This window comes from Felis catus, chromosome C2 (assembly GCF_018350175.1).
Source record: "Felis catus isolate Fca126 chromosome C2, F.catus_Fca126_mat1.0, whole genome shotgun sequence".
Classification (NCBI taxonomy): domain Eukaryota; kingdom Metazoa; phylum Chordata; class Mammalia; order Carnivora; family Felidae; genus Felis; species Felis catus.
This window is the reverse complement of record NC_058376.1, coordinates 13,833,415-13,860,678: the sequence shown is the minus strand read 5'-3', so window position 1 is coordinate 13,860,678 and position 27,264 is coordinate 13,833,415. Positions and strand designations below refer to the sequence as shown.

Sequence of the window (27,264 nt, the reverse complement as noted above, 5' to 3'; positions counted from 1 at the left end):
AGGGCAAAGGTAAATGAATAAACTGCAGAAATGAGACGCCACTCAGCTCCTCAGGTATCCACAGATCCCACCTCTGAGTCTGAGGGAAAGTGTTTCCACAGAGAAGTTCGTACTTCCCGGCTTCACCGAGTCACAGCCCTTGGCTATCTGTACTCGGGTTTCCAAAACACTTGACATCAACCTTCTACCATAAAACACTCCAGGAAACGCTTGGAGTGGGGAGGCAACGGAAGACAAATGTTTTTCTCTACTCAGAGGTGGAATTCTGGGAAGCTAAGCACTCCAGTTTTAGGTGACAGATTTTGGCATCACAGCATTTGAAATGAAAACACAAAATTGCCCCATGTGGAACGTAATTTGTTTGGTTGGTGTTTTTTAAGTCTTTTCTCGGAGACAACCCTCTCGGTTAGACATTAGAGGAGGTAATATAAGGAGAAACAGAAGACAGGACTTAAACATCTAGGAGTTTTGTTTTGTTTTTTAAATTTTTTTTTTTAACATTTATTTATTTTTGGGACAGAGAGAGACAGAGCACGAACGGGCAAGGGGCAGAGAGAGAGGGAGACACAGAATCGGAAGCAGGCTCCAGGCTCTGAGCCATCAGCCCAGAGCCCGACGCGGGGCTCGAACTCACGGACCACGAGATCGTGACCTGAGCTGAAGTCGGAGGCCCAACTGACTGAGCCACCCAGGCGCCCCGTTGTTTTGTTTTTTAAAGAAGTTCCAGGTTTACCATGACTGGTGTAGCAAAAGTGTATAGTGGGTTGAACAGTGACCCCCCCCCAAAATATGTCCATGTCCCAGAACATGTGAGTGGGGCCTTATTTGGAAACAGGATCTTTGCAGTTATAATTAAATAAATGATCTTGAGATGACACCATGCAGGATTGTCTGGTGGGTCAAAAACCCACTGATAAATGTCCTCTGAAGAGAGGCACAGAGAAAAGATAGACGTGAACAGGGCGGTGATAGATACTGCTGGGGGTCAAGGAACACCTAGAACTGTCAGAGGCTGGAGGGGACAAAGAAGGATTCTTTCCTAGAGACTTCAGAGGGAGTTGCTGACACCTTCGTTTAAGAATTCTGGCCTCCAGAACTGTGAGAGGACACATTCCTGTTGTTTTAAACCACCCAGCTTGTGGTCATTTGTCATGGCAGACCTAGACAATGACCACAGGCAGTTGCCTGAGTGAGTTATTCTCAGAATTAATACGTGAGTGTAGACAGCCCAGCAGTAGTGAGCAATGAAGTGCCTCACTGGGGTCCTGCTGTCACAGTGTGACCGTGTAACAGCTCTGTGACCGCGGGCATGTTACTGAACCTCTCCCAGCCCCCATTTCCTCATACGTAAAAGTGACCGTGCGCTGAGACTAAGTGAAGTAACCCATGTAAAACTCTTAGCACAGCATTTGGCACGTTGAAGGTATTCACTAGACATGAGCTCTCATCAGTATGTAGCAGAAGAAAGCTTTTCTTTCTAACAGAAAACCACAGCCTGCTTAGAAGCAATCCCCATAATCGACCGTGGCAAAAGCTATGAAGTATCTAGAAGATACTCTGCCCTGGAAAAAGAAGTACAAGGTTTTCTCGACCGGGCTCTGTCCTGTGGAGCCATCAGAGAAACACTCGGGAGGACAGCAAACAAGACGCCAGCTCCCAGCCTCAGATGACCCCAAGAGAAGAATGATGGGCCAGAATGAGCACACCCAAGTTGAACAGAGATTAAGTGTTATGGTTTTGGTTCAAAGAGTCAATTCCGTAAGTACAGCCAACGCGAGATCCAGGGGACGGGTAGGCAGATATTAAAGGGGGGTTCACCATTAGTTCATTATAGGCCAAAAGCCCCAGGTGGTTAACAAAAATAAGTAAGAGACTTAGTTATAACATGATGGACATCCAAGGCTGTCTATAGAGAAGAATAAGGTAAAACGGTAAATGGAAGCTGAAGAAGGAGAATGTTTTGTGATTAGAGATCTCCGAGAAGAGGCCTTACGGTCTGTAGTGAGCTCTCCATTATCCAGACGTCTGCACAGAGAGGCTAGAATTAACATTAAAAAACCCAAATCTCTCTCTCTTTTCTAATGTTTATTTATTTTTGTGAGAGAGCGTGAGCAGGCGAGGGGTAGAGGCGGTGGGGACAGAGGACCCAAAACGGGCTCTGGGCTGCCAGCAGGGGACAGTCCGACGTGGGGCTCGACCTCACAAACCACGAAATCACCACTGCGCTAAAGTCAGATGCTCAACCAACTGAGCCACCCAGGCGCCCCAACCCAAGTCTCTTGCTTGCCACTGCCCTCTACATGGGTGTGTCTGTGGCCCCAGTGGACAAAGGGACATCACTCTTAAATCTATAGAGGACAGTGCTATACAAGGCAAGTGGGTTGGAACAGACAACCATTTGTTTTTATCTAAAACCAGGGCTCCTGGATTCAGAGAACTAAAACAGGATGTGACTGAAACTGAGGCAGCGTACTTCCCCACCCCCATACCACGCCAACGGGCACACTCATCGTGCTGCAAGAGATAACAATCAGACTTTGGGTTTGTGGGAGAACAAACCCTGCCACGTCTGCTCCCAGCTGAGATACAGCTTAGTGAATGTGGAGACTCGCCTCCAGGCTGCCTTTGGCCTTGGAAAGTATGGAAGGAAAATCCTCCTCTGTGACGGCGGTGAATACATGACTTTGACTTTATTCCCCATTTGTCACACTTCAGCCATTTCTGTGCACAGCCAAGCACGCAGGCTGCCCTTCTCCGAGGCTTACGGCACAGGGGGAAGTAACCTGGGTAGGTAGCTCGAAGGTCATGAACACCCAGAACTGAGCTGGACCAAGACATGGAAGGAGTTGGCAAGGTAGGCCACTCCACCATTTTCTTGTCTGCTCCATTCTTGTCTGCTAGAGCAGACAGATGCAAGGCATTACGTCTAAGTGCAACTGACCCAGACGTTTTGGTCTTTTATTCGACAGGTATGATATGGCTGCTTCCTGGATGAAACGAAAAGTTCCACAGCAAGGAGAATGAAAGGAAAGTGGGTTTTGAGCCCTATCTAGCGGCCTGATTTGTTTACGGTAAGTATGGTAGGCTGAAAAGTGCACCCCCCACCCCCCAAACTCATGTCCATCCAGAGTATCAGAATGTGACCTTAGTTGGAACTAGGGTCTTTGGGGCGCCTGGGTGGCTCAGTCAGTTAAGCGTCTGACTCGATTTTGGCTCAGGTCATGATCAGACGGTTTGTGAGTTTGAGCCCCACGTCGGGCTCTGCGCTGACAGTGTGGAGCCTGCTGGGGATTCTCTCTTTCTCCCCCTGTCTCTCTACACTTCCACCACTGTCTCTGTCTCCCAAAATAAGTAAATAAGCTTAAAAAAAAAATGAATGGGGTCTTTGCAGATGTAATTACGTTAAAGATGAAATCACACTGGATTAGGATGGGCTCTACATCCAATGACCAGTATTCTTATAAGAAGGCCATGTAAAGATGCAGAGACACACAGGAAAGAAGGCCATGTGATGAAAGACAGAGAGATCAGAGGGACGCAACCACAAGCCAAGGACTGCCAAGGACCGCCAGCAGCCACTGGAAGCAAGGGGGAGGCATGGGACAGATTCTTCCGTCAGAGGCGTCAGAAGGAAACAACCCCGCCCATACTCAGATTCTGACCGTCTGGCCTCCTGAACCGTAAAAGCATAAATTTCTGTTGTTTTTAATCACTCAGTTTGTGATAATTTGTTACTGCAGCCCTAGGAAACCATCACAGGAAGCAAAAAAATCTAGGCTGAAAAGATTCTCTCTGAGTAGAAAGAGGAAAGAGAGTTGGGGTTTCGCAAGTAGCCCAAACCGCAGTGAGCCCTGGGAGGGCCGCAGGCGGGGTGTGGCAGAACAGAGCTCTCTCCGTGGGGCAAGAAGACTGGATCCTGAAACCCTAGGTTCTCAACTTCTGCAAAGGTCCCTTCATGAGCGGGAGCAGGACCACAGCCACTCTGAAGGAGCTTTGCAGGTTCAGGGGAGAGCCAGCGTCAGCTCTGGCCACCGGAGCACAGAGGGCTGTTCCTAAATGCTGCTTCAGGAAAACCCCTAGGACCCCCATACCATCGAAAGATGATCACGTCAGGTTAGAATGGGATTTCCCACCAGCCCCAAGGAAATGGGCGCAGAATCAGATTTAAGATCCAAAATGTGGCATTTCTTAAACACTTGCATTTATAGAACAATATGCATATTCCCTGGGAGGGTTTTCAAGGAGACAATGTTCAAATAATCTTTACCGGTGAACCCTTTGGGGGTGTCTTTCTCATCCACCAACCAGAGAAACCCCCAAGAGATTTTAAGAGAGACAGACAGACAGTTACGATACTCAGTCACTTACCTTTCTTGGAAGCTAAGCCAGTTTCCTTTACACTATTCACATAGAGCCTTCGAACGCCATCTTCTTCCACAGAGGAAAGGGAAAAGCCTAGAAAACACAAAGACAGAATGGTAGGGCTCACACCTTCCGAATGTTTGCCAAACAACACGAAATACCTGCTGTAAACTAAGTATGTTCAACGTTTTTGGTTACAGTTTGGAGCGATTGTTTTTTCCTTGTTCGTATTATTTTACAAAGCACAAAAAAAATGTATTTTTAGATCACTCTAAAAAAGCCACTACTTGCAAAAATTAACATTACCAGGTACATCTCTCCTCACACCACCTACCTATCAACCCAAATGGAAGAAAATTATTTTGTTTTACCTTGCTTGCTAGCAAAAGCCACAGTTTTATTTTTTCCATTGTCTCCTCCACAGTGCAAATGGGATGATTAGCATATCTCAACTGGGTCCTTCGGCTTTTTGCAGCCAATCCTTGTCCTAAGATATATTACACCTGAACAACTACATGGTATGTGTCCAGCCATATGTATTGCTATATGGACACCGAGTTTAACTTAATAAATCTCTGCATATGGGGATTAAGTAGTGACTTACTTTACAAATCTTATTTTATACTGAAATTCATTGATTGCACATTCTACTAGAGTGTGATCATAAGATTATCTTATACTTGTCCAGGCTTCCAGAGCCCAAAGCCCATTAGCTAATCAATCTTGGGCTTGCTACATCCTTCGGGAAAAAACGCAGAACCAGACCCTGAGTTTCCAGGTGGTTTGGGGATCTGAGGGGCTTCTAATTCCGTGGCCACAAGCCCTGGGCACCTCAGTTTCTAGACAGTCTCATTACAACTCTTTTCTGATCAGGGCGACTGGCTGGCTCAGTCAGTGGAGCATCCAACTCTTGATCTCAAGGTCATGAGTTCCAGCCCCAAGCTGGGTACAGAGATTTTTATTATCTTTTTAATGTAAATTTATTTATTTTGAGAGAGGGTGAGACAGTGCAACAGGGGAGGGGAGAGAGAAAGAGAAAGAGAGAGAAAGAGAGAGACAGAGAGAGAGAATCCCAAGAAGGCTTGGTGGAGAGCCTGACACGGGGCTCGATCTCACGAACTGTGAGATCATGACCTGATCTGAACTCAAGAGTCGGGAGGCTTAACAAACTGAGCCACCAGACACCCCGAGATTACTTAAAAGTCTTTTCTGATCTGTTATCTCCTTTCCCTCAAGTAAGAGACTGTGGCAAACACCCCTAAAAGAGCAATCAGAATTAATGCAGTTGTGAAGATATGACATAATTTCAGGTCTGGGAGAAGAATAATCCCCTAATATAGGTACTTACCTTAAGGGTGAAGGCAGAAAAAAAATCACAGTGCTTTTGAAGAGCAAATAAGCAAATAACAACAAGACTGAATAATAAATTACAGGACTGAGACCCAGGGAGTCATCAAGACTTTTCAGGCCGTGTCATAACGAACATGGGTTTTTCTGTTTAGTTCACAGGATCAGGAAATAGATACCCACACTTAGGCAAAACTACCAACTGTCTTCGCCTACTACAGTATCATAACTCCCTCAGATGGGGAAACACAGGCCATACCCTGAGGACTTTCTGGTCTTTATTTGACTCGTACTTTGAATTCCATTCTTACAGCAACTTGTAACGAACGTTCAGATTATGTTTCAAGAAGACCCACTCAAATCGGGGCCCCTGGGTGGCTCAGTTGGTTAAGCGTCTGACTCTTGATTTCGGCTCAGGTCATGATTCGTGAATTCGAGCCCCACGTTCAGATCTATACTGACAGTGAGGAGCCTGCTTGGGACTCTCTCTCTCTCCCCCTCTCTCTCTGTCCCTACCCTGCTCGTGCCCTCTCTGTCTCTCAAAATAAACTTTAAAGTAAAAAAAAAAAAAAAAAAAAGAAGAAGACCCACTCAAGTAAAAATAATTTTATACATGAGCCAATTAAGTGATATTAGCCCTAACACAGGTTTATCTATTTGCATTTCAGTAGAGAATTTCCCTTATCTGTTAGAGTAGATGCAGAATCAGGGGCAATGCCAAGAGAAAGAATGGATACAAGTTCATTAAAATATAGGCATTTCCTTTCTGAAATGCCGAGTTTCTGTCAAGTTTTGAGACCACATTTCTTTTTCTTTTTTTTTTTTTTTTTTAATTTTTTTTTTCAACGTTTATTTATTTTTGGGACAGAGAGAGACAGAGCATGAACGGGGGAGGGGCAGAGAGAGAGGGAGACACAGAATGGGAAACAGGCTCCAGGCTCTGAGCCATCAGCCCAGAGCCCGACGCGGGGCTCGAACTCACGGACCGCGAGATTGTGACCTGGCTGAAGTCGGACGCTTAACCGACTGCGCCACCCAGGCGCCCCCACATTTCTTTTTCTATTAAAACAAGTGAGCAGGGGCACCTGGGTGGCTCAGTTGGTTGGACGTTTGACTCTTGAGATCAGTTCGGGTTGTGATCTTGTGGCTGTGAGATCAAGCCCCATGTCGGGCTCTGTGCTGAACGTGGAGCCTGCTTGGGATTCTCTCTTTCTCTCCCTCTCTCTGACCCTCCCCAACTCTTTCTCTCTCTCAAAATAAATAAACATTAAAAAAAAAAAGTGGGCAAATGACAAGGTGCCAGGGGACAAGATCAGAAGATGCCAGGAGAGACAACAGTTGAGAGCCTGATACAAACCACACGAGGCCAAAATCAGTGGAGATGGCTGAACTATTCCTTTGCCCCCTTCCCTCTTTTCTTGGTCTATTTTTTTTTTTTAATAATCAAAAGATAATAACAAGGACTACAAGCGACTATGAGATTGGTGCTGGGCAAGCATGGCTCTGAGAAAGAGATCAGACCCCTCTAGTTGGTGGGAAATCTCTGTGACAGGACTGCTGAAGAGAGCTTTTGCAATAAGTTTTCTGGAAGTTGATTCAAGGGAAGCCAACATTCACGAAGGGAAACGGCACTTCGGCTCTGCACTGGAATTCATATTGGAAGACACCTGTTGGGGGGTCAGGCAAACAGGACCCCCTCGCAGCATTCAGAAAGGCAGCTCTCCCCACACTCAGCTACACAGCACACACTACCTCGGGCTCTCAGAGTCTCAGGGAGCAGCCTCCATTTTGAGATGCCAGTAATGTGCCCACGCAGCGGAGGGGGATTACAGCCATCTCCTAAATTAACACATGTAAGGAAAATATTGTATATCCTACCGTTGGATTATTTTGAGATCACTGGAAAACACAGTTTTTTTCTTCCTTTCAAATAGGATAGCAACAATCTAATTCCCAGCCAATAAACGTAACATAGCCCCAGATGACTGCCAACAGGAGGCAGAGAGAGTTATTCAAAATAAACCCAACTTAACCCACCAGGAGGAGGCACCACGAGCAGCAATAATGCTCTCAAGAATGAAAGGAAGTGATTAAAACTAAGAAGAGAAACCAAGAAGACAAACGCCTGTGATGAGCAACCAGAAGGTCCCTCATACTAAAATCTATAACCAAGGAAAAGTCATGGCGTCATCAGAAACAGCAGGGGAGTACTCAAAACCAGATTCCAGGATACAGGGAAATTCAGAAAATAGGACAAGTGTGGACACCTCTGATAGAAATGGTACATGTGACCAAAAATGCAACAGCAGAAGTCCCCGTAGAAGAAGGAATGTTCTCTTGCTGCAACGATGCATCCTTTACTTCAAGGCAGCCTGGGGGGTCATGCTTAGTCTATCTCATAACTCTGTGAACTAATTTCAACAATCAGTTCAGGTTGAGATGCAGGGAAGGGCGACTAAGAGAGATTAAGGAAGGGCCAAATCTTGGGGCACCTGGGTGGCTCAGTCAGTTGAGTGGCTGACTCTTGTTTATGGCTCAGATCATGATCTCGAGGCTCATAGGTTTGAGCTCCACATTGGGCTCTGCACTGACGGTGTGGAGCCTGTTTGGGATTCTCTCTCTCCCTCTCTCTCTGCCTCTCCCCTGCTCATTCTCTCTCTCTCAAATAAATAAACAAAAAAAGAAAAAAAAGAAAAGAAAAGGAAGTGTCAAATCTTTCCACTGGTTCAGTCAGTTGGATTATTAAGCCCTATTTTCCTCCCTAAAGTGTTCTAAAATAGAAGACAGCATGTGGTTTGTGTTTGGATTTTTGTATGTTGGCATATGCTAGTAACTTATATATATACTGCACTGTATATATATTGAGCTCAATATACGGCAGGAAGCCAGACTTGAGTAGGTGCGAACGTTAAATACTGCTGAGCTGAATTTAGAATCCTTGGTAGTTCTGGGGGCACCTGGGTGGCTCAGTTGGTTAAGCCCCCGACTCTCAATTTCGGCTCAGGTCATAATCTCACTGTTCATGAGATCGAACCCTGCATCGGGCTCTGTGCTGGCAGTACAGGGCCTGCTTGGGATCCTCTCTCTCTGCCCCTCCCCTGCTCAAGTGCTCTCTTGCTCTCAAAATAAATAAATAAACTTAAAAAAAAAAAAAAGAATCCTTGGAGGCACCAAGTTGGTTAAGCGTCTGACTTCAGCTCAGGTCATGATCTCGCAGTCTTTGAGTTCAAGCCCCGCATCAGGCTCTGTGCTCACAGTTCGGATCATGGAGCCTGCTCTGGATTCTCTCTGTCCCTCCCCCACTTATGCTCTGTCTCTCTCAGCAATTAAAAAAAAAAAAAAAAAGAATCCTTGATAGTTCTGAGGTCAGAGGCAACCAAGTAAGTCTCTTACGATGGGGGACTCTTTAACTTCTCCGTCAATACGCTGTTGGAACACCTTCCACCAGCATGAACTGGGCGCTCAGAATAAACGGTTTTGCTGAGGTTATTAGCCACACATAGCAAGCTCTAGAAAGTGAAGTCCATTGGTGACTGATAGTAACATAGACAGAAACTGAGATTAAGCACTGTGAGCCCAGCCGTGAGACAATGGCACACCTCCAAGCATGAGCTTTGAGAGTTTACAAAAGCAGTGGCGGTCCACGACAGACTGTTAGAACAAAACAAAACACCCTGCTTCTTTACCTCAGATATTTTGAGAAGCACTGTTGACGATACTTTCTAGGGTGATGCCTGAGGTGCTAAAATACCTTCAGGGTGGAAATATAAATGGGGTCTGTGAGCGCTTGAGTCAATAAAAACATATAAAATTATAGCTTTTTTTTAGAGTTTTTTTTAATGTTTTATTTATTTTTGTGACAGAGAGAGACAGAGCATGAATGGGGGAGGGGCAAAGGGAGAGGGAGACAGAATCACAGCAGGCTGCCTACTGCCTCAGTGCCTACTGAGCTGTCAGACTGAAGCCCGACACAGGGCTCGAACCCACGAACCGTAAGATCATGACCGGAGTCGAAGTTGGACGCTTAACCAACTGAGCCACCCACACGCCCAAAAGCATAGCGGCTTTATGCCCAGTTCCCGAGTCCAAGCACCCGTCAATCTTACAGTTTCATTCCAAGACCTTTAAATTCAGCCCTGTCTTGCTTCTTGCTACTTAAAGAGAAAAGAATAACTGTCACGGTGCATCTCACTTTGGAGAAGCCAGACACTTAAGTTACAGCACTGCCACCGACTACTGCTTTAATTACCAAGGTCATGCTTCCGATGCATAATAAGCCTTCTGTAGACGTGTATCCTCTGCCATCAAAAAACATCCTCTGGGTGTATGATGTCTTTAGTTTCAAGGTCAAGAAGTAAACAGCATGAAGGTGCAATGCAAGTGACCAGGGTCCAAAATGAGGTTCTCTTCATTAGGCCAAATACCCTAAGGAATGTTCAGAGATGAAGAGTAGTGGCCTGTGGGAGCGACTGCAGAATGATTCTGCCATCCTGCTGGTGCGTGAAAGTTCTGAAGATGCTCAAATGCTAAGAAGCCAAATTAACTTAATTCAGAGAGAAACCGTAAATGAGCAAAGACGGTAAGCTCCATGTGTCTGCATCAGGCTTTCTGGTTCTCTTCCTTCCCACAAATAGCAGGGCTAGAGTCCCCTGCCCCTTGGGGGCAGGCGGGGCCAGGGGACTGGCTTTGACAATAAACTGTGAGGCCACCAGCACCTGGCTCACTGCGCCTTCTCTCTTCCCCTCCGCCGAGAGACAGACAACGCCCCAAGCGGCCGCTGCAGGCCTGTGTCCGAGAGTGACGGTAACATAGAGTCGAGCCAAGCCACAAAGGATGCACGGTGAATTCAGGAAGCCCATTTCACTGTTCTGAGCCACCTCGGCCAGCCTCGCCACTCCTGACTAATATCACTGTTTGGATTTCCCCTTGTGGTTACTGCTCAAGCACCAACTCCACTGCTATTCAGATCATACAGTGTGATGCTAACCAGTCTGGGACATATGAAGGGACGACATATTTGGCTACGCCAGAATGCAGACAACTGTGTAGAAAACCATCAACATGGCAGACCTGTTATTCTTTCAAAGGCCTGCTTGTAAGTTTGGCCCCTGGCTGGCCATCCGGGAACTTGGATTTTGGGTGGGTTCCCAACACCCTGACGAGACTCACCGGGCCTAAAATTTGTACAAACAATATGGCTGACGCCTAACTCCAGCTTTCCCCTGCTGGGAGCCTGAAACTTTGGTACATGCTAGGTAGAGTGCATCTACATGACTGGGCACTGAGTCTCCAACAAACTTCCCTGCTAGACAACACCCCACGTGCACTGTCCCAGCTTGCTGCTGGGGGAATCGAGGACGTCCCGTATGACTGGGGAAGGACTCTTGGAAGCTTGTACCCACTTTCCTCAGACCTCACCCCATGTGCTTTTTCTCTTTATTGATGCTGTTATTATAGCTTCTCTGTAATAACTCACAGTCATGACCAGGACGATCTCCTGAGTCCTATGCGTCCTCTTAGTGGATCAGCAAACGTAGGGGTGGTCTTGGGGACTCCCAGCACAACACGGAAATAAGTTCTTTTTACATTATTTGTTGGGGAAGGGAGAATAATGAGTATGTTTGAGGAAGAGGGGTGTGAAGGGATCATTTCTTCATTACTAGGGTATATCATACTATAATCTATTCCCGATACACGCATTTCCTATTTACGACAGAACCCCAGTGACCCAAAGTTATGAAATTTAACCCCAATGATTAAAGCTATGAAGTTTAGGCTGAAGTCTGCATGGTACCCACAGTAAATCTCTTCCCTGCCCCCCCCCACCCCACCCCCAGTTTGGCCGCTGTGTATATAGCACAGAAGCCAGATGTGCTATCTGTTTTAAATAGGCCCCAAAGACGTTTTACTGAATTGTAAGTGCCTGTTTACACAGGAATTGCTTTAACTTGAAAAACACCAAAGATCAGAGAAAAATAAACATACCATAATTATCACTGGCTGTATCTGACTTCTCAATCTGGATGTTCTGAGTGACTTTTGGACAAATTTCAATTTCTTTGTACAGCTGAAAAATGACAAAGAGTCTGATTAGGATTGCATTACAAATATCTTATTAGGAATAGACATCATTTTGTAAGTCTATTTTTTCACAATTGATACTTGGAAGTAAATTCTCATCACATCACAGCCTTTTTACTGAACCGAACCCAGTAAAAGTCAAAAGAGAAATTTAAAATGCACGCTCCCAAACTTGACTACCGTTCCAGTTTCTAAATAATGTCTCTTCCCCTTCTAGATCTCTCACAGACCTGAAAACTATTGCTAAAGTAACCAAAAATATCCAGTACTGGGGAAAGAAATCATTAAAATCAGAAAGAGGCTACAAAAATCTTGACAAGGGGGCGCCTGGTTGGAACCTGGGTGGTTCAGGCAGTTGAGTGTCTGACCTCGGCTCAGGTCATGATCTCACGGCTTGTGAGTTCGAGCCCTGCGTCAGGCTCTCTGCTGTCAGTGCAAAGCCTGCTTTGGATCCTCTGTCTACCACCCCCTCTCTCTTCCCCTCCCCTACTCACTCTCTCTCTCTCTCAAAAATAGTAAGTAAACATTTAAAAAAAAAAAGATCTTGACAAGGGATTCTTAGAAATAGGAGAAGTTTCTGTTCACATGCCACTTTTGCCCTAAAGATTCATAGCACAAATAGGTGCTGACAAAGAATAGCATTGAAACAGACAATAATTTATATAAACGGAGGAGATTCTCTTTTAGCCACTGGATTATACCAAGTTAGCTAGAAAACTAAGGCACATAAATTAATCAATTCTCTAGAAACCCAAGAAAGCCGGGGGGGGGGGGGAGGGTACGGGGAGGGGCGGGAAAGATAACAGAAAGCTGTAGTTCACATATCAGAAACTTTACTTCGATTTAATTTAATTCACTTTCATATGTCTACAACAATCAGCATCATGGACAATAACTTATGAAGGTTTTCTCAGGTGTCCATGTGCCACACAAGTGTCATTCCATTGAACAAGCAAGGGAATATGGCTGGAGAGAAAGCACTTTGCTAAAGGTTTTAAAGCCAGAATGGGCAGAACAGGGATTTGAACCCAGGTCTCGCTGGCTCCAGAGGTCAAGTTCTCTCCACTATACCGCAATGCCCGGTAGACCACCTCCAGGTGGCGCTGAGAGGTACCACAACTTCTTAGGTAAGCAAGACAAAGGCCGTTTCCAAAGATTATGATAAAAATTCCAAAACAAATAAATGTGTCGAAGCTCATATGGAACTGGAAAACTGTCATTCAATTTTGAAATGAAAAACTCTGGTGCCAAGGTCAATAACAGAAGGCTGTGCTTTAGTACGAAAGAGAAGTCTTGGTGGTTATTGAAACTTGCTCGCATCTCTGACCCACAGTCATTCACCCAGAAATAACGTAATTCAGGCAAGTAGAAAAGAATGGTAGTTTCTTTCTCTTCACTTTCTTAGGGAGGCTGACAGGTGGAAGAAGGAGCCTTGGAAAGAGGCTGCTAGAATAGAAAGGGGAGCAGTGTCCTGGGAACAACGACCACACAGCCCAGATCCTCTAGAACATCCTAATTTAATGCAACTTCCGCCATATGCAATGTGTTAGGGGTGTCATTTCATGTGGGTTTTTTTTCCTTTTATACTTCAGAAAAATGTTCATACGAATAAATTCTGCAATCAGGAGAAATCAGTTGTGAAACTGATCTTTAGTTCAGAAAATGCAGTTACCAACGTTATAAATACCAAATATAATAAAGTTTTATGCAATATTTTAGGACGCCACGGAATGTGCGATAAATGCTGTGCACTGTGTTTCTTTCAAATTACTTTGAGCCTCAGTTTTACTTTTTACAAATTTCCTTGAGAGTCAAACTCTTACCCTAGGTGGCAGTATATCACTGTTGCAATCATCTCCAGAAAGTTCCTAATGGTTGCCACAGATCCAGGGGGAATACAGCTTTGTGAATAATCTTTCCCATTCTCTCATAATATTGCCTCTTACTTTTCTTTGGAACGGTGTGAAAGCTGTTGTGTCTTTTACCAGCCCCAGACAATACCTAAGTGTGATCTAGATATAAGCCCCTTGGCCACAGTATGTTCTCAGAGTGGTTAGACTAAAATTGTGTTTGGTAAAAAACACTAATAAAAACATAAAATCTCAAGAAGGATATGCACTTTAAAATATATTTTTTCAATGCAACTACAATCCCTATCTGAAACTAGAAATGCTGAAATTTCATAGGTGTTATACAAACATCTTTAACAGCAAAACGTCACACGCGTTCCCTTTATTTTATTAAGTCAATGATGTGTCACATTTTCCTTCCCTTTCTTTTTAATGTTTATTTATTTTGAGAGAGAGAGAGAGAGAGCACGCAGAGGAGGAACAGAGAGAGAAGGAGAGAGAATCCCAAGCAGGCTCCGCACTGTCAGCACAGAGCCCGATGTGGGGCTCAAACCACGAACCCTGAGATCACGACCTGAACTGAAATTAAGTCTGATGCTTACCCAACTGCGCCACCCAGGTGTCCCTTTCCCTCTTCTCAAAGAGCAGATTAAAAGATCATCAGATTTAAGAACAAACTTGATTGCCAGGCATTCGAGTTATCATGAAGTCAGGATCACGTCTCACACATCTCCGCTGGGTGCCCTGGTCCAAGCCAGCATCACCCGCTGCCCCAATTACAACGCACTAACCCCCTGCTTGTTCTCAGCAACTTCTCTTGTGCCCTGTGGTCCATTGGCCATGTGGCACATGTCCCACGGACACAGAGCCACAGTGAGCCTACTAAAATAGAAGTCAACCAGTGTCCTTCTTCCTCCGGGGTTTCCCCTCTCATGTAGGCCCTACATGGCCCATCCTGCTCCCCTCCTCCCCTCCTCTCTTGCAGCCTCACCCCCTCTCCAGCCACTGACCCTCCTCACACACAAGAAAACAACCTCCACCCTCGCCATCCACCCCCTGCCAAGGCCTCACCCAGCTTTGTTCCCTTAGCCTAGAACACTTTCCTCCAAAATACCTCTACGACTCACTCTCTCACCTCGCTCTGTTCACACATCAACCCAAACACAGCTCAAGGGGCAGAACACTCTGTTTCTGGATGCCCCATCTCTCTTTCCACTTGACCTAACCTTTTCATTCCAAGCTCTTCACATCCTCTGAAATACTGCAGTTACATGTCGTTATGCAAAAAATCTACATATTTTTGTATGTCTCCACAAACTTGAGTGTGGGTTCCACAAGGAGTAGAGGTTTTTCATTTTCGTTCCTTTTAAGTAGGTATATGCCCAATGTGGGGCTTGAAGTCATGACCCTGCGATGACGAATCACATGCCCTGTGGGCTGAGGCTGGCCAGGTGCCCCGAGGAGTAGGGATTTTTGATTGTGTATCCCAGTGCCCCGAACAGGCACGGTGGTGCCAGGCACACATAAATGCTAAATAAATATTTGCTGGATGAGTAAATAAATCAATTGACCAGTGTTTCTGCAAACTCTTTATTCCCACCTGTCACTTTAAGAAAAACACATTGAATAAGGGTCTTGAAAAGCCAGTGCCTCCCTATTCATTATCAATCCATCGATGGGGCCTAACAATTAACCAAATACAAAAAAAAGTGGCCCAACAGGTACCACTTCTATTAAAACATAACCAGCAGAGCAGATAAGTAGACGACCGACTAGTCATGGTCATTCACAAGCAAGAGGATCCCCTAACCCACCAAAGATACATCCTAGACCCCTCAAAGCTTTCAAATCTAATACACACTTTTCCTAATAACTACAGACTTTACTATTAAAGAATGTCTGGTAAAACAGTGTCAGAGAATAAAACATATCAGGACAGCCATCTATGAATGAGTTACTTACAAGGGAACAGCTTCATACGTGTGCGAGTTTCGCTAGTCTGTCAAAAATAAAATGGAGGTGGGCTACAGAAACTAATCGACCGTGTATGGTCTGATGCTTATTCAGTAAGGGTCAATAACCTGAAATGTGCAAACTCTCAAAAAGCCTCCAGGAGCGCTGTGTGTTCAGACACCCCCTGCCTTGGAATGACATTAGAACAAGTTTAATGGCCTATATGGGGGATTGGAAGCCAGGGACCCCTGGGTAGAATCCAAGGGGTCTGTGAACTTCAGTGGTGGGGAAAAAAAATGCCATCTTTATATCCACTAACCTGTAACTGAAACTTAGCATTTCCTTCAATCATAAATAAATGTAGGCAACGAATACAACAGTACTGGCAGTGACTATGACCTTGTCACCAGTGAAAATCATGGTTGTTTCCCAATCACATTCAGGCTGCTGTCAGTACTTCAAAACAGTAGTAGCTATCGGATCTCCCGCTAGGTCTTATTATTTAAGGAGCCAATAAATGAGCACACGTATTATCTATAATTGTAAAAATATCTTGGATAACTATTGCAACATAATTATGCCATAGGTGATCCTATGTGTTTTATTTCGTGCAACTGAAAACAGTAATCTGAGAAGGGAGCGTGAAGCTTTGCCAAGTTGCCCAAGGTATTCTTAAGAACAAAAAAGTGAAGAAACTTGGTAAAAGCAGAGATGTGAGTAAGCAATACTCGCTTGCAATCTGAATGATAAAATGAACGAGCCTATGGCACTCGCTTCCTCAGGGACCTCTAAGCTGGAGACCTTTTGCAAAGAGCAGGAAAGATGCCATGCTCTCTCTGCATTTTAGACTCTTTAAAAAAAATTGTGATGAGAACATCTGCAATTGCAGATACAAACAGACCAAGCTTGGTGCGCCTCAGTCTCCTACACCAGATGAGCCACCCAATGGCCAAGACTCAAAAATAATAAGCGCGTCAATAGAATTTCAAAAGACATGTCTTAAGTCCCTACTATGTGTGAAATAGGAGGGCCATGGAAGTCGGTTAGAGGCAACATATGAAAGTCTTAACCATCAAGATGCAAACATACCGGTGGTCAAAGAGCTATCCCAGTCTAATCAGCCCCGCACTTTCCTTTTTTAAGTAAGGAAAAGGGTTTTCTTTCCTCTGCTCAGAGAGAACAAAGTCAGGGCTCTGCCCCATGCCAGCCAGAGGAAAAAAAATAAATCAGCTACTCTCTGTTAAAAGCTCCCTCTCCTGTTAACGCTTAATTGTTCAGGCGATGGTTGAAAATAGACTCATCATGGGGCGCCTGGGTGGCGCAGTCGGTTAAGCGTCCGACTTCAGCCAGGTCACGATCTTGCGGTCCGTGAGTTCGAGCCCCGCGTCGGGCTCTGGGCTGATGGCTCAGAGCCTGGAGCCTGTTTCCGACTCTGTGTCTCCCTCTCTCTCTGCCCCTCCCCCGTTCATGCTCTGTCTCTCTCTGTCGCAAAAATAAATAAACGTTGAAAAAAAAATTAAAAAAAAAAAAAAAAAAGAAAATAGACTCATCATTTTGATCTTCTTTCATGGATTGCATCACATGGAAAAGTGCGACAAACACCCTCCCCCTCCTATTTATTAGAAACACTTAATGGGGCACGAGGGAACATTTTAGGATGATAGAAACGTTCTGAAGTAGGACTGCAGTGGTGGAAACATGATGGTATGGTGAAACCTCAGAGAATTGTGTGCTTAAAAACTGGTGAGCTTTAGGGGCACCTGGGTGGCTCCGTCAGTTAAGTGGCCAACTTCAGCTCAGGTCACGATCTCGCGGTCTGTGAGTTCGAGCGCCGCATCGGGCTCTGTGCTGACAGCTCGGAGCCGGGAGCCTGCTTCGGATTCTGTGTCTCCCTCTCTCTCTGACCCTCCCCTGCTTGCTCTCTGCCTCTCTCTCAAAAATAATAAACATTAAAAAGATATTGGTGAGCTTTGTTGCATATAAAGTAAACGTCAAAAAGAGTTGATTGAAAACAAAATTCCCTATTAAATTTTAAATCACGCTTCTCCTTTTCAGAAAGAGACTACGCGGGTTCAAGTTTTCAGTTCTGCTTTCTGTGGTGCAACCATGTCTGAAGTCATCCTGTTATCATTCACATATCCACGGCCAGCAGCCCGGTGGCCCCCAGAGGAATGACTAAGTGCAGAGAGAGAAGAACAAATTCTAAGATAGAGGCGCCTTGCTCCCAAATTGTCTCTTTCCTGGAACTGAAAACTATACCACTCGGCTCACAAAGAAGAGCTTGTTACTGTGTTATTTCCATGACAACCATTTACTGAGCATCTATTATGTGCACTAGTATCTCTCATCTTTGCAAAATCCTAGAAATTAAGCCCAGTTGACCCTTGAGCAACGTGGGTTTGAGTTGCATGGGTCCACTTTTCCAGAGTTTTGTTTTGTTTTTTTTTTTTAAAGTTACTGCAAATGTATTTTCTCTTCCTTAGGACTTTCTTAATAACATTTTCTTCTCTCTAGTTCACCTGATTGTAAGAGTACAGTACCTAATGCATGGAACATGCCAACTGTGTGTTCACTGACTATTATTGTTATCAGTGAACTTCCAGTCAACGGTAGGCTATTAGTAGTTAAGTGTCGGGGGAGTCAAAAGCTGTACTTGGATTTCTGACTGTGTAGGCGGTTAACACCCCCAAGCCCCGCACTGTTCAAAGGTCAACTGTATTAGCACATCTTTTGCCAATATCACAAAATTCGTAAGCAACGGGGCCGATATAAAACCAATCTCTAGGGGCGCCTGGGTGGCGCAGTCGGTTAAGCGTCCGACTTCAGCCAGGTCACGATCTCGCAGTCCGTGAGTTCGAGCCCCGCGTCAGGCTCTGGGCTGATGGCTCGGAGCCTGGAGCCTGTTTCCGATTCTGTGTCTCCCTCTCTCTCTGCCCCTCCCCCGTTCATGCTCTGTCTCTCTCTGTCCCAAAAATAAATAAAAAACGTTGAAAAAAAAATTAAAAAAAAAACCAAACCCATCTCTAGTTTAGAAGCCAAGTCTCATAATGAAACCCAAACATACCTAAATGTCCCCAGGCACCTATATAAATACAATTACAAAAGACTGGGACATAGAATCACACGGCAGCATTTTCACCCAGAAGGATTCGACCCATCGGCTTCAATACCCAGGTGGAAGTCATTCAAAACCAGAGTTAGTGCTTTTGTTCCTGACAACAGCCAGCTGATCTTTGAGTCACCACGCTGCCAGGAAAGCTAGGAATAATAACTAAAATTCTACCTGAGGGTCAGCTCTGGATTTCAATCTCTCACGGTCGCACAGCCTCGCTCCTTGCAGACACAAAGGTGGCATTTCTACTCTACAGACACATTGTGATAAGTAAGGCCATCTTCGCAAACTTCCGAGCTCTGAATGAGGGTCATTTACTTTAGAATTCGTTCTACTTCACCAACCACAATTAGTACAAGCACACATATAATTTAAAAATCATCTCCTACAGAATGTAGTCGGACAGCCGTCATAAACATTACCAGCTCATAAATGTCCTCCTCGGGCTTTGGAACGTAGTGTTGCATTTTGTTTTCTATTAGAAATTTCAGACGCAGGTAATGAGCAGAGTGATCCAGTTGATGTGTCTGGGACAAAAGAAAGGAAAAAGAAAACGTTCAACGGTAAACAGGAGTATTTAGTGCACCACTGACATATTATCACTATCCCCCGAGAATCATAGAGATGTGTTGCTGGGGAGGGCGTATGGTTTCTACACCTCCTAGGAGGTTTACCTCTAAAACTTAAACTTGAAACGAATTTTCATTGAACAGATGAGTAATATTCCACGGACAGCTTATGATTCAATGGAAATAACTGAGTCACATCTTCACTTCTGCTTATCTGAGTCATTACCCTCTTTAACACTGGTTTTGCAACAGAACCCCATCAGATCAGGGAGGCCCTTCAACATAATTCCAAACATACAGAGGTGATTAAAGAAAAAGTCACAGAAACAGTAAGGAAAGATTCACAGTGACAGGGAAAAGCTGTGCCCTGGCAACGTTGTTTTTCTAGCCACATGGGGACACTGGGACAGTTGCTAATAGTTCATCTGCAGGCGAGTCAGCGTGAAGACAAGGCATTTGGATTTCAGTCTTATTTATATACACCCCAAGTGAGACTCCCTCCGGGGGCAGTGCAGACGGGCATGTGTCCAGCACTGGCAACACATTGAATGACTTACCCAAAGAAAACAATTCTAAAATAGTTAAGGGTTGAAATTTCCAGGCCTACTCCTTTGGTTCAGAATGGGTCGACGGATTTTTCTCCTCTAGAGAGTCACCCTCGATTTAACGTTGCGGTAAAAGCAATAGTCGCAACGTGGCTTTATAAATAATCCTCCACGTGCATTCGTGAAGATGCAGAGAAAAATGTAAGAAAATGCTCTTTGAAAGTTACATGGCAGCTTGAAAATGTATTGTTAGAAAACGCTTAAGTGAAGCCACTTTTTAAAGCATTCTTATCCCTCAGAGATGCATCCCAAAGCACTAGTAGATAAAAGATATGATGTCTAAAACTTGCTTCCAAAAGAATCCAGAGCAGGGGGTGGGAGGGGATGAGTAAACAGATGAAGCACAATTTGGTAATTTTGGTTAATTATAGAACCTTGGTGACAGATACGCAGGAGTTTATTACACTATTCTCTGCTCTTACATGAGTTTGAAATTTTTCATAAATATTAGATCTCTTCACAACAAAGCTCTACTGGTGAGAATTATTGCAATATAAGTGAAAATTAATCTTTTGCTGGCTTAATCCTCTTTCTACCTACCCTGATACCCCCCCCCCTGAATTTTAAAGGCTAAACTAAGAAAATTCCGATAATTATTCCAATAGTAGTCATTCAGTGCCATCTAACGAAATCTTAAGATGCTGTGTGAAACACTGCAGATATAAAAATTAATAAAACGTAAATGCAGCCTTCAACCATGTGTGTGGCTGTGGGGAAGAGGGGGGCAGAAAACAGAAGATGGGGCGGTGGTGGCTTTGCTTTTTAAATAAATATATATGCAACAGGGGTGCCTGGGTGGCTCGGTCGGTTGGGCATCCGACTTTAGCTCAGGTCACGATCTCAAGGTATGTGGGTTTGAGCCCCGCGTTGGGTTCTGTGCCGACAGCTGGGAGCCTGTAGCCTGCTTCAGATTCTGAATCTCCCTCTCTCTCTGCCCCTCCCGTGCTCATGCTCTGTCTCCCTCCCCAAAATAAGTAAACATTAAAAATTTTTTTAAAAAAATACATGCAACATAGGCATCCTGCATTATTACAAAAGCACATTTCCAGAAAGTGGAAATGAGTTCGTTCTGAGCACCTAGGAGAATGATAAAGAAGTTTTCTACCCTGCATCCTCTCCTGAGTAAAGTGATAGTTTGAAACCCGCTGTGTGACCACAGATACTGCTGAGCCAACACATTCCCACGTACCTGACTTTCAGGCTGTCACTGTCTGTATTACGGAGGTCAAATGCTCAGGGTCTGACAGACCCAGATGGGTGGTGTCTAAGGTAATAAGAATGATTATGGGTAATCCCAAGAAGCGTAAAACAGGGAAGCTTTTGTTGGTTTTTCTGTCTGTTTTTGTTTTGACAAAGAGAGAGAGAGAGAGAGCATGCATGCATGGGGAGGGGTGGGGGGGGTAGAGAGAGACAGACAGACAGACAGACAGAGGGAAAGAAAATCTTAAGCCGGCTCCAAGCTGAGCATAGAGACCACCACAGGGCCCAATCTCACGACCCTGAGATCACGACCTGAGCTGAAATCAAGAGTCGGATGCTTAACTGACTGAGCCACCCAGGTGCCCCAAAACAGTGAAGTTTTACAGTGGGCTACCTATTACTTACGGGAGGGCTGCTGAGACAAACCAATGAAATAATAATATTTAGGGTAAGATGATAGGAAAAGTTTCCCTCCAGAGACAGGAGCTGCAAATGCTTCCCACCTACCTAGGTCCTCACCGAAATCTTTCAACAGAAGAAAAAAATTGTGTTTGCCATCTGTTTCTGACTGAGGTGGGAGGAAAAGAGCAATGAAACTCCATGGGGTCTTGGTTAACAGGAACAAATTCACTTGGCAACCTTGCTGTCATCATTAATAAACACTTTGTGGACACTCTCAATAAGGCTGACACTTAAACCGTTTCCTGGAAGTCGGACCCAAGGAGCAACCTCACCTAAGAAGCTTGTGGTTCCTGAACCCTCAGTGGGAGAGACAGACAGCCCCCTGTCAGGCACCAAAGATCTTAAGATGGTCCCGATGAAGAGTAGAGAGGTTCTCATCACGCCTTAAATGCTGCTGTGCTGGAACATTTATACAGATGTACAGAGAGCAAAAAATAACAGCTGTCTAGGTACCTCACTTAGAGTGACACAGCAAGGACAACAAAAGAATGGTAAATACAGCAATGGTAATGAGGCCGATTCTTGGCACCTTCCCCTCCATCATCATCTTTGTCAAACTTCTTTAAGTTACAATAATGTCTTGATAATTTTAAAAAATGAAAATGGCACATGCAACAGATAAAGCTTTTAATGGTCTTACTTGCACCCAAGGAGCCCTTCGATTGGTCAGTAAGCAGTTACCCTAAAATGGTAGACCTGAGGGTCTACCATTTTGGTAAAGATTTCTCAATTACAAGCCCTCACTAGTCATGGCTGCTCTAACGTAAAGGCAAAATCCTAATGAATTAATTGATCCTGATGAATTAAATCTGATCATCAGAACTCTCAAGAAGAATTTCCTGCTCCCCAAATATCTGCAGGTTGAGCAAATTTACCATGTTCACAATACATCTTTGTGCAAAAAGAATGCCAAGTATCAATGAATATGTTAACACAGCAAGTCCAAATATTTGTCCTGCTACAGACTTGTAAAACATTCAAGAGAAAACTTCCTAATTCAAGAGAAACTCGGGGAAAAATTTAAGTGGTACCAATTTGTGTTCCAATGTGCATTTGCTTAAGTTACTCAGAGGGCATTTGATTCATTTTGAGGCAATGTAGCCACAAGTTATACCAGAAGATAAAAATACCATAGAACAAGTATTAGTTTAGTTGGCATATATTTTCTTTTAATTTGCATCCACTTCAAAGGATGAAATAGCAAACACAATGTACTTTTTTTTTCCAGTAAATAGTTTGAGCCAATTACAAGAGATAATAACATGATCTTTTAATCCATCAGGGTTTTCTCTTCCAATTCAGTCAAACTTCTTGGGGAAACATAAAAGTTACCACATATAGAAATCCATGCAAACACACACACACACACACACACACACACACACACACAAGTGCTATTGCAGAATTTCCAAAGATAGATCTTCCTCTTCAAGGTGACCTTTCTTTTTTTTAATGCCAATGGTTTTTAGAATAATCAAAAAGTCATAGGCCAATACAGTGATGGCAGGAAATAAAACTCATCCCATGGTTACACATGAATTGTATCAGTGAGTATGAATGAATGAATTTTTTGCAATTATTTTGGTAATTGCAATGATCAGAATATATCGAAAACCCACAGGCCAACGTGGTTACCTGCTATAGTTAGCAACAATCATTTTCGTAACATCTATTACATGAACTGTACATGAAATGTAGATCTTGAAACATTTACTATACCAGAACTTGACTGGTGCTCGGATGGCAGATGACAAACTGATGTGAAAGGATGTGGATCAGATAGAATAGGAAAAAGAATGAGCTGAATGCAAGAGACAGAAGAAAGAGATTGATTATTAAATATTAGAAAAAGCATCCATCACCGACGTTGAGAATGACAATAAAGAAATAAAAGACAGACATTCTGACAATCACCTTTTTTTTCAGTCCCTCCTCCTCCAAAGAGAAAAACACTCACCACTAATTAGATCATTAATAACATGTGGCACTGTTACCCCATTATCTCTTTCCCTCTTAAGAATAAAATTGGCTCCACTAATTACAATAAAGTGTTTTCCAAAGAAGGAGCCAGCTTTAGAAGGCACCTGGTTCTCAGCACACTATATAATTTATCCTACATGGGTGCTTTTCCAGAGACCATCAATTTCTTCAAGTGCATACAAAAGTTTTCCATTTTTAAACTCACGACACTTAGCTTGTTCCACACCACATTGTTTTTGTCTTTATTTCCATGTTTGGGGGAAAAGAGTTGAGGACCCAAGGGAAAATTGGGCGAGATGACCTTCTGTTGTTAGAGAGAGGGATTTGTGCCCTCACGATGCCATCAAAAACCTTTCCAGCAATAGATATAAACACTTTATGCAGGGACAGGTCCCACTTGCTGTCCAAAGATGGTCTCTAGTTGCCGTGACAATACTATTCATCATTCTCTTAGTTTCTATCAAAACAAAGCTTAAAAAGTACCTAAAATTGGGCCCATCACTATTTTCCCCACTCATTGTTCAAGTTTCCACCAATCGATGGTCACTGGAAAACTATGACCTACCCTCTGATCCCTAATTGCATCCAAGGCCAATGTACACAGGAGGCGCTTAAGCAATGCTATCCCCTTGGAAAGACCTCCAGGGTTTGGCTTTATTAAAAAAAAAAACAAAAAAAAAAAAAAAACAAAACCAGAGTCCTACTTTTGACACCTTCAGCTGCAGTTCTGAGAACGACTTCCACAGCTCTGCGGAATATTAATGGGTCTCTAAAGAATCGTGCTAATCTATAAATAAAAGAATGCAGAAATCCTCAATAGACTAATTTTGTTAAGTAATTAAAATGAAAAATGTGAACAGAAATACCATTATCTTCAAAAAGCTGGAATTCACGTACATGAAGGATTCGAAGCATGTAACAGAGTATCATTTATTTTTAACACCTATGTGGGGGCTGAGTTTAGCTTTGTCTTAAAACAAATGGCCCTTCTACATTTCTTCCACATAAGGCTTATTTGAGCCAGACTGTTTCATTTCTCCCACTCATATAAAGAGCCATATTTTTTCTTTACAAAGGCCCTAGTGATTTGTTTTCTTTAAAAAATTCCGAAATTGCTGATTGCGGAATTACAGCATTGAGGTACTTGTTCTGGTAGTGAAATAGATTCAGTCTTTATAAACCATTGTGTTGAGTGAGGAGGTCCTAAAAATGTCACTGTATCCATCCAACTTCTTCTAGGACAAAATTATAACGGGAAGGTTTCTGCTTGCCCTTTAGTGGTCCTGGGGAAAGCCATCACGCTCTCTAAAAAATATATTCTGGATTCTTCTGACCCTAATGGACCATCCTTCCTGATGACCACCCTGGCGCAGGAGAGGATACAGGCTCAGAGCAACCAGGTAGATGTGGGTTCAGTCTCTCCTTTGCAACTGACTGCGTGCAACGTGAGTGCTGGGCCTGGAGCTAAGGCTCTCTGAGCCTCACTTTCTCCATCTGTACAATGGGCAAACATCATTTCTTCCTCAGACTTGACAGAACTCCTAAATAAAACTATTAGTGCTGATACTTTTGTACAAGTAAAAACAAGCAGCACATGGAAAAGGCTCGTTTCTTTCTCTTTTCCTTCCCTCACTCCAGGCAATTCATCTGGTGCCCTTCAGGGGGCTGGAAAATAAAACCACGTTGACTTTGGAAAAGAATCGGAAGTTTCTGCAGCTTAGAAGTGACAGCAGAGAAAGTGAACTCAGGCATTTGTCACATACACACGCATAGTAAGAGGCTAATTATGTGTTTACAGGGAAGGGAACTTCCCATCACGGAGATCAAACATATTTATTTCAGTTTTTCCCTACCCATATGGCTGTGGCATCAGTTACTGTCAAAGAGCAGGTTACACACAGTACACATAATATGATGCCACTAAACCTGTGTGTGTGTGTGTGTGTGTGTGTGTGTGTGTGCGCCCGCGCGCGCACAAAACAAGTTAGGCAAATGCCAGAATGTTTACGGTGATACTTCTAGACCTTGTAGGGGTGGCCTTCATTTTCTTTGCTCTTCACCCAAATTTTCTAACATTTTTGCAATGAGCATATAATTCACTTATTTCAAATCTATGAAACATGCATATTGAAAGAAGCTATTTAAAAAAAGAATCCCTCTCCTCCCAAAGCCCCAGAATTCACTTCCACTTAGTATGCATATGATCACAGAGGAAATCAAAGCTGTGAGAGGAAATGGAGGTACCCTTCGAAGCGCCTTCCTCCCTCACACGTCTCTGAATCCTCGCGCGTGCCACAGATGATTCCTCTGGCCCACTCTGCTCCTCTCAAGGAGGCAACCCCGAATACCTTCATACCTTACAGATCAGCTCCAGGGTGTCCCGGGCAGTGTCCCCGGGCCGGACGACCGTCAGGGCTGGCTGATTATTTGGCAGACAGAACCACGATGGTGTGAAATACTCGTGGACCCAAATGTCACAGTCGGGATTGTGCTGGTGGACGCTGGGCAAGACCATTTCTTTCTCCCTCTACGATAAGAAATGAAGTTAGTCGGGCAGCAGTCATCAGGCTTTGCTATCCAGATTGTACACGGAGATTCACTGTCTCCAGGAAAATGGCCCAGAGTGGAAATGGTAGCACTGGTCAGGGACAGAGGGGGATGTTCAGAGAGGAAACTATTGACAAAGGAGCTTTAATGGGGGAAGGAGAGATTTCTCAGATGTGAGGCAGACCTTTCACCCGGTCCACAGCATCCACAGGTGGGCACTGTGTAAGTGGGGGGGGGGGGTACTGAAATTTGGAAGAAGGAAAGAAATGTATCATTCATTCAGCTCAGCTTTCTTGCTAGGATTTCCCCCACAAATCCACCTTAAACAGGGAATTCCTACAGCAAGATATCTACCGTGTGGGTTATATGTTTCAAAAGCAACAATGAGGCCCCAAGGAAATTATTAAAGAAACGATGATGTTCTAGCACTACACGTTTACAGGGAGCATTGTTTCTGTGCTTGCACTTGACCTCCAGCACAGCTCTGGGAGGGAGACAGTTCCGTTTCCCAGACAAGGTTCAGAGCACCTCAAAGCATGAGCTGTGTGGCCTTTTTAGGCCATTGCCACACTCCATCCTCTTCCACTACTCGGCCTGAGGGTCAAGGAGTAGTGTCATGTTTATAAGGATGGGAAAAGATGTACTCGTTCAGCAGCTGGGATAATCCAAGCAAACGAAGCTAAAACATTCCATAGAACAATGAAATAGGGGCCAATTTCTTTGAAATAAGCAAATAAAGAATGATGTTAGGGGAGCCTGGGTGGCTCAGTCGGTTAAGCACCCAACTCTTGGTTTTGGTGCATGATCTCACGGTCACGATCTCTTGGTTCATGGGTTTGAGCCTGGATCAGGCTCTGTGCTGACAGTGTGAAGCCTGCTTGGGATTCTCTCTCTTTCTCTGCCCCTCCCCTTCTCTCTCAACATAAATAAATACACTTAAAAAAAAAAAAAGAATGATGTCAGATTTCAGCAATGTGAAAACAATATTGATGGGCAAGATGTACTAAGACAAGACTTGATTATTGGTTTATAACCAGGCCACTGATCAATAAATACAAATCTATAGGTTACCAAGAACAAGGCTGGTATTAGAAAATTACAAGAAACAATTTTTCAAACTAAGGCTGATAGGTGGTAACGTCATAGCTTCTATTCAAAAAAAGAATGAATCCGAGAGTGGGGGAAATATTTTTGCA

At 44.0% G+C, this 27,264-nt stretch overlaps 1 protein-coding gene and 1 long non-coding RNA gene across 14 annotated transcripts in view; one reads left to right on the top strand and one right to left on the bottom strand.

Annotated features, from left to right (window-relative positions):
* TIAM1 (TIAM Rac1 associated GEF 1) overlaps positions 1 to 27,264 on the bottom strand; it is a 399,670-nt gene that overhangs the window by 60,295 nt on the left and 312,111 nt on the right. For all 12 annotated transcript variants that reach the window (XM_045036687.1, XM_045036692.1, XM_045036693.1 and 9 more), the window contains 4 exons: positions 25,878 to 26,048; positions 19,128 to 19,232; positions 11,695 to 11,776; positions 4,369 to 4,455 (listed from right to left, as the gene is read on the bottom strand). In XM_045036687.1, the coding sequence (XP_044892622.1) occupies positions 4,369 to 4,455; positions 11,695 to 11,776; positions 19,128 to 19,232; positions 25,878 to 26,048 (445 nt within the window). The remainder of the gene's footprint in view (positions 1 to 4,368; positions 4,456 to 11,694; positions 11,777 to 19,127; positions 19,233 to 25,877; positions 26,049 to 27,264) is intronic.
* On the top strand, positions 1,410 to 18,451 carry LOC109503349. Of its 2 annotated transcripts, none has more exons than XR_002162277.3 (4): positions 1,410 to 1,758; positions 2,419 to 2,854; positions 2,970 to 3,071; positions 17,649 to 18,451. It is a non-coding gene; the product is annotated as an uncharacterized LOC109503349 (long non-coding RNA). The 2 variants fall into 2 exon arrangements; XR_002162276.3 differs by lacking the exon at positions 17,649 to 18,451 and adding an exon at positions 3,392 to 4,950.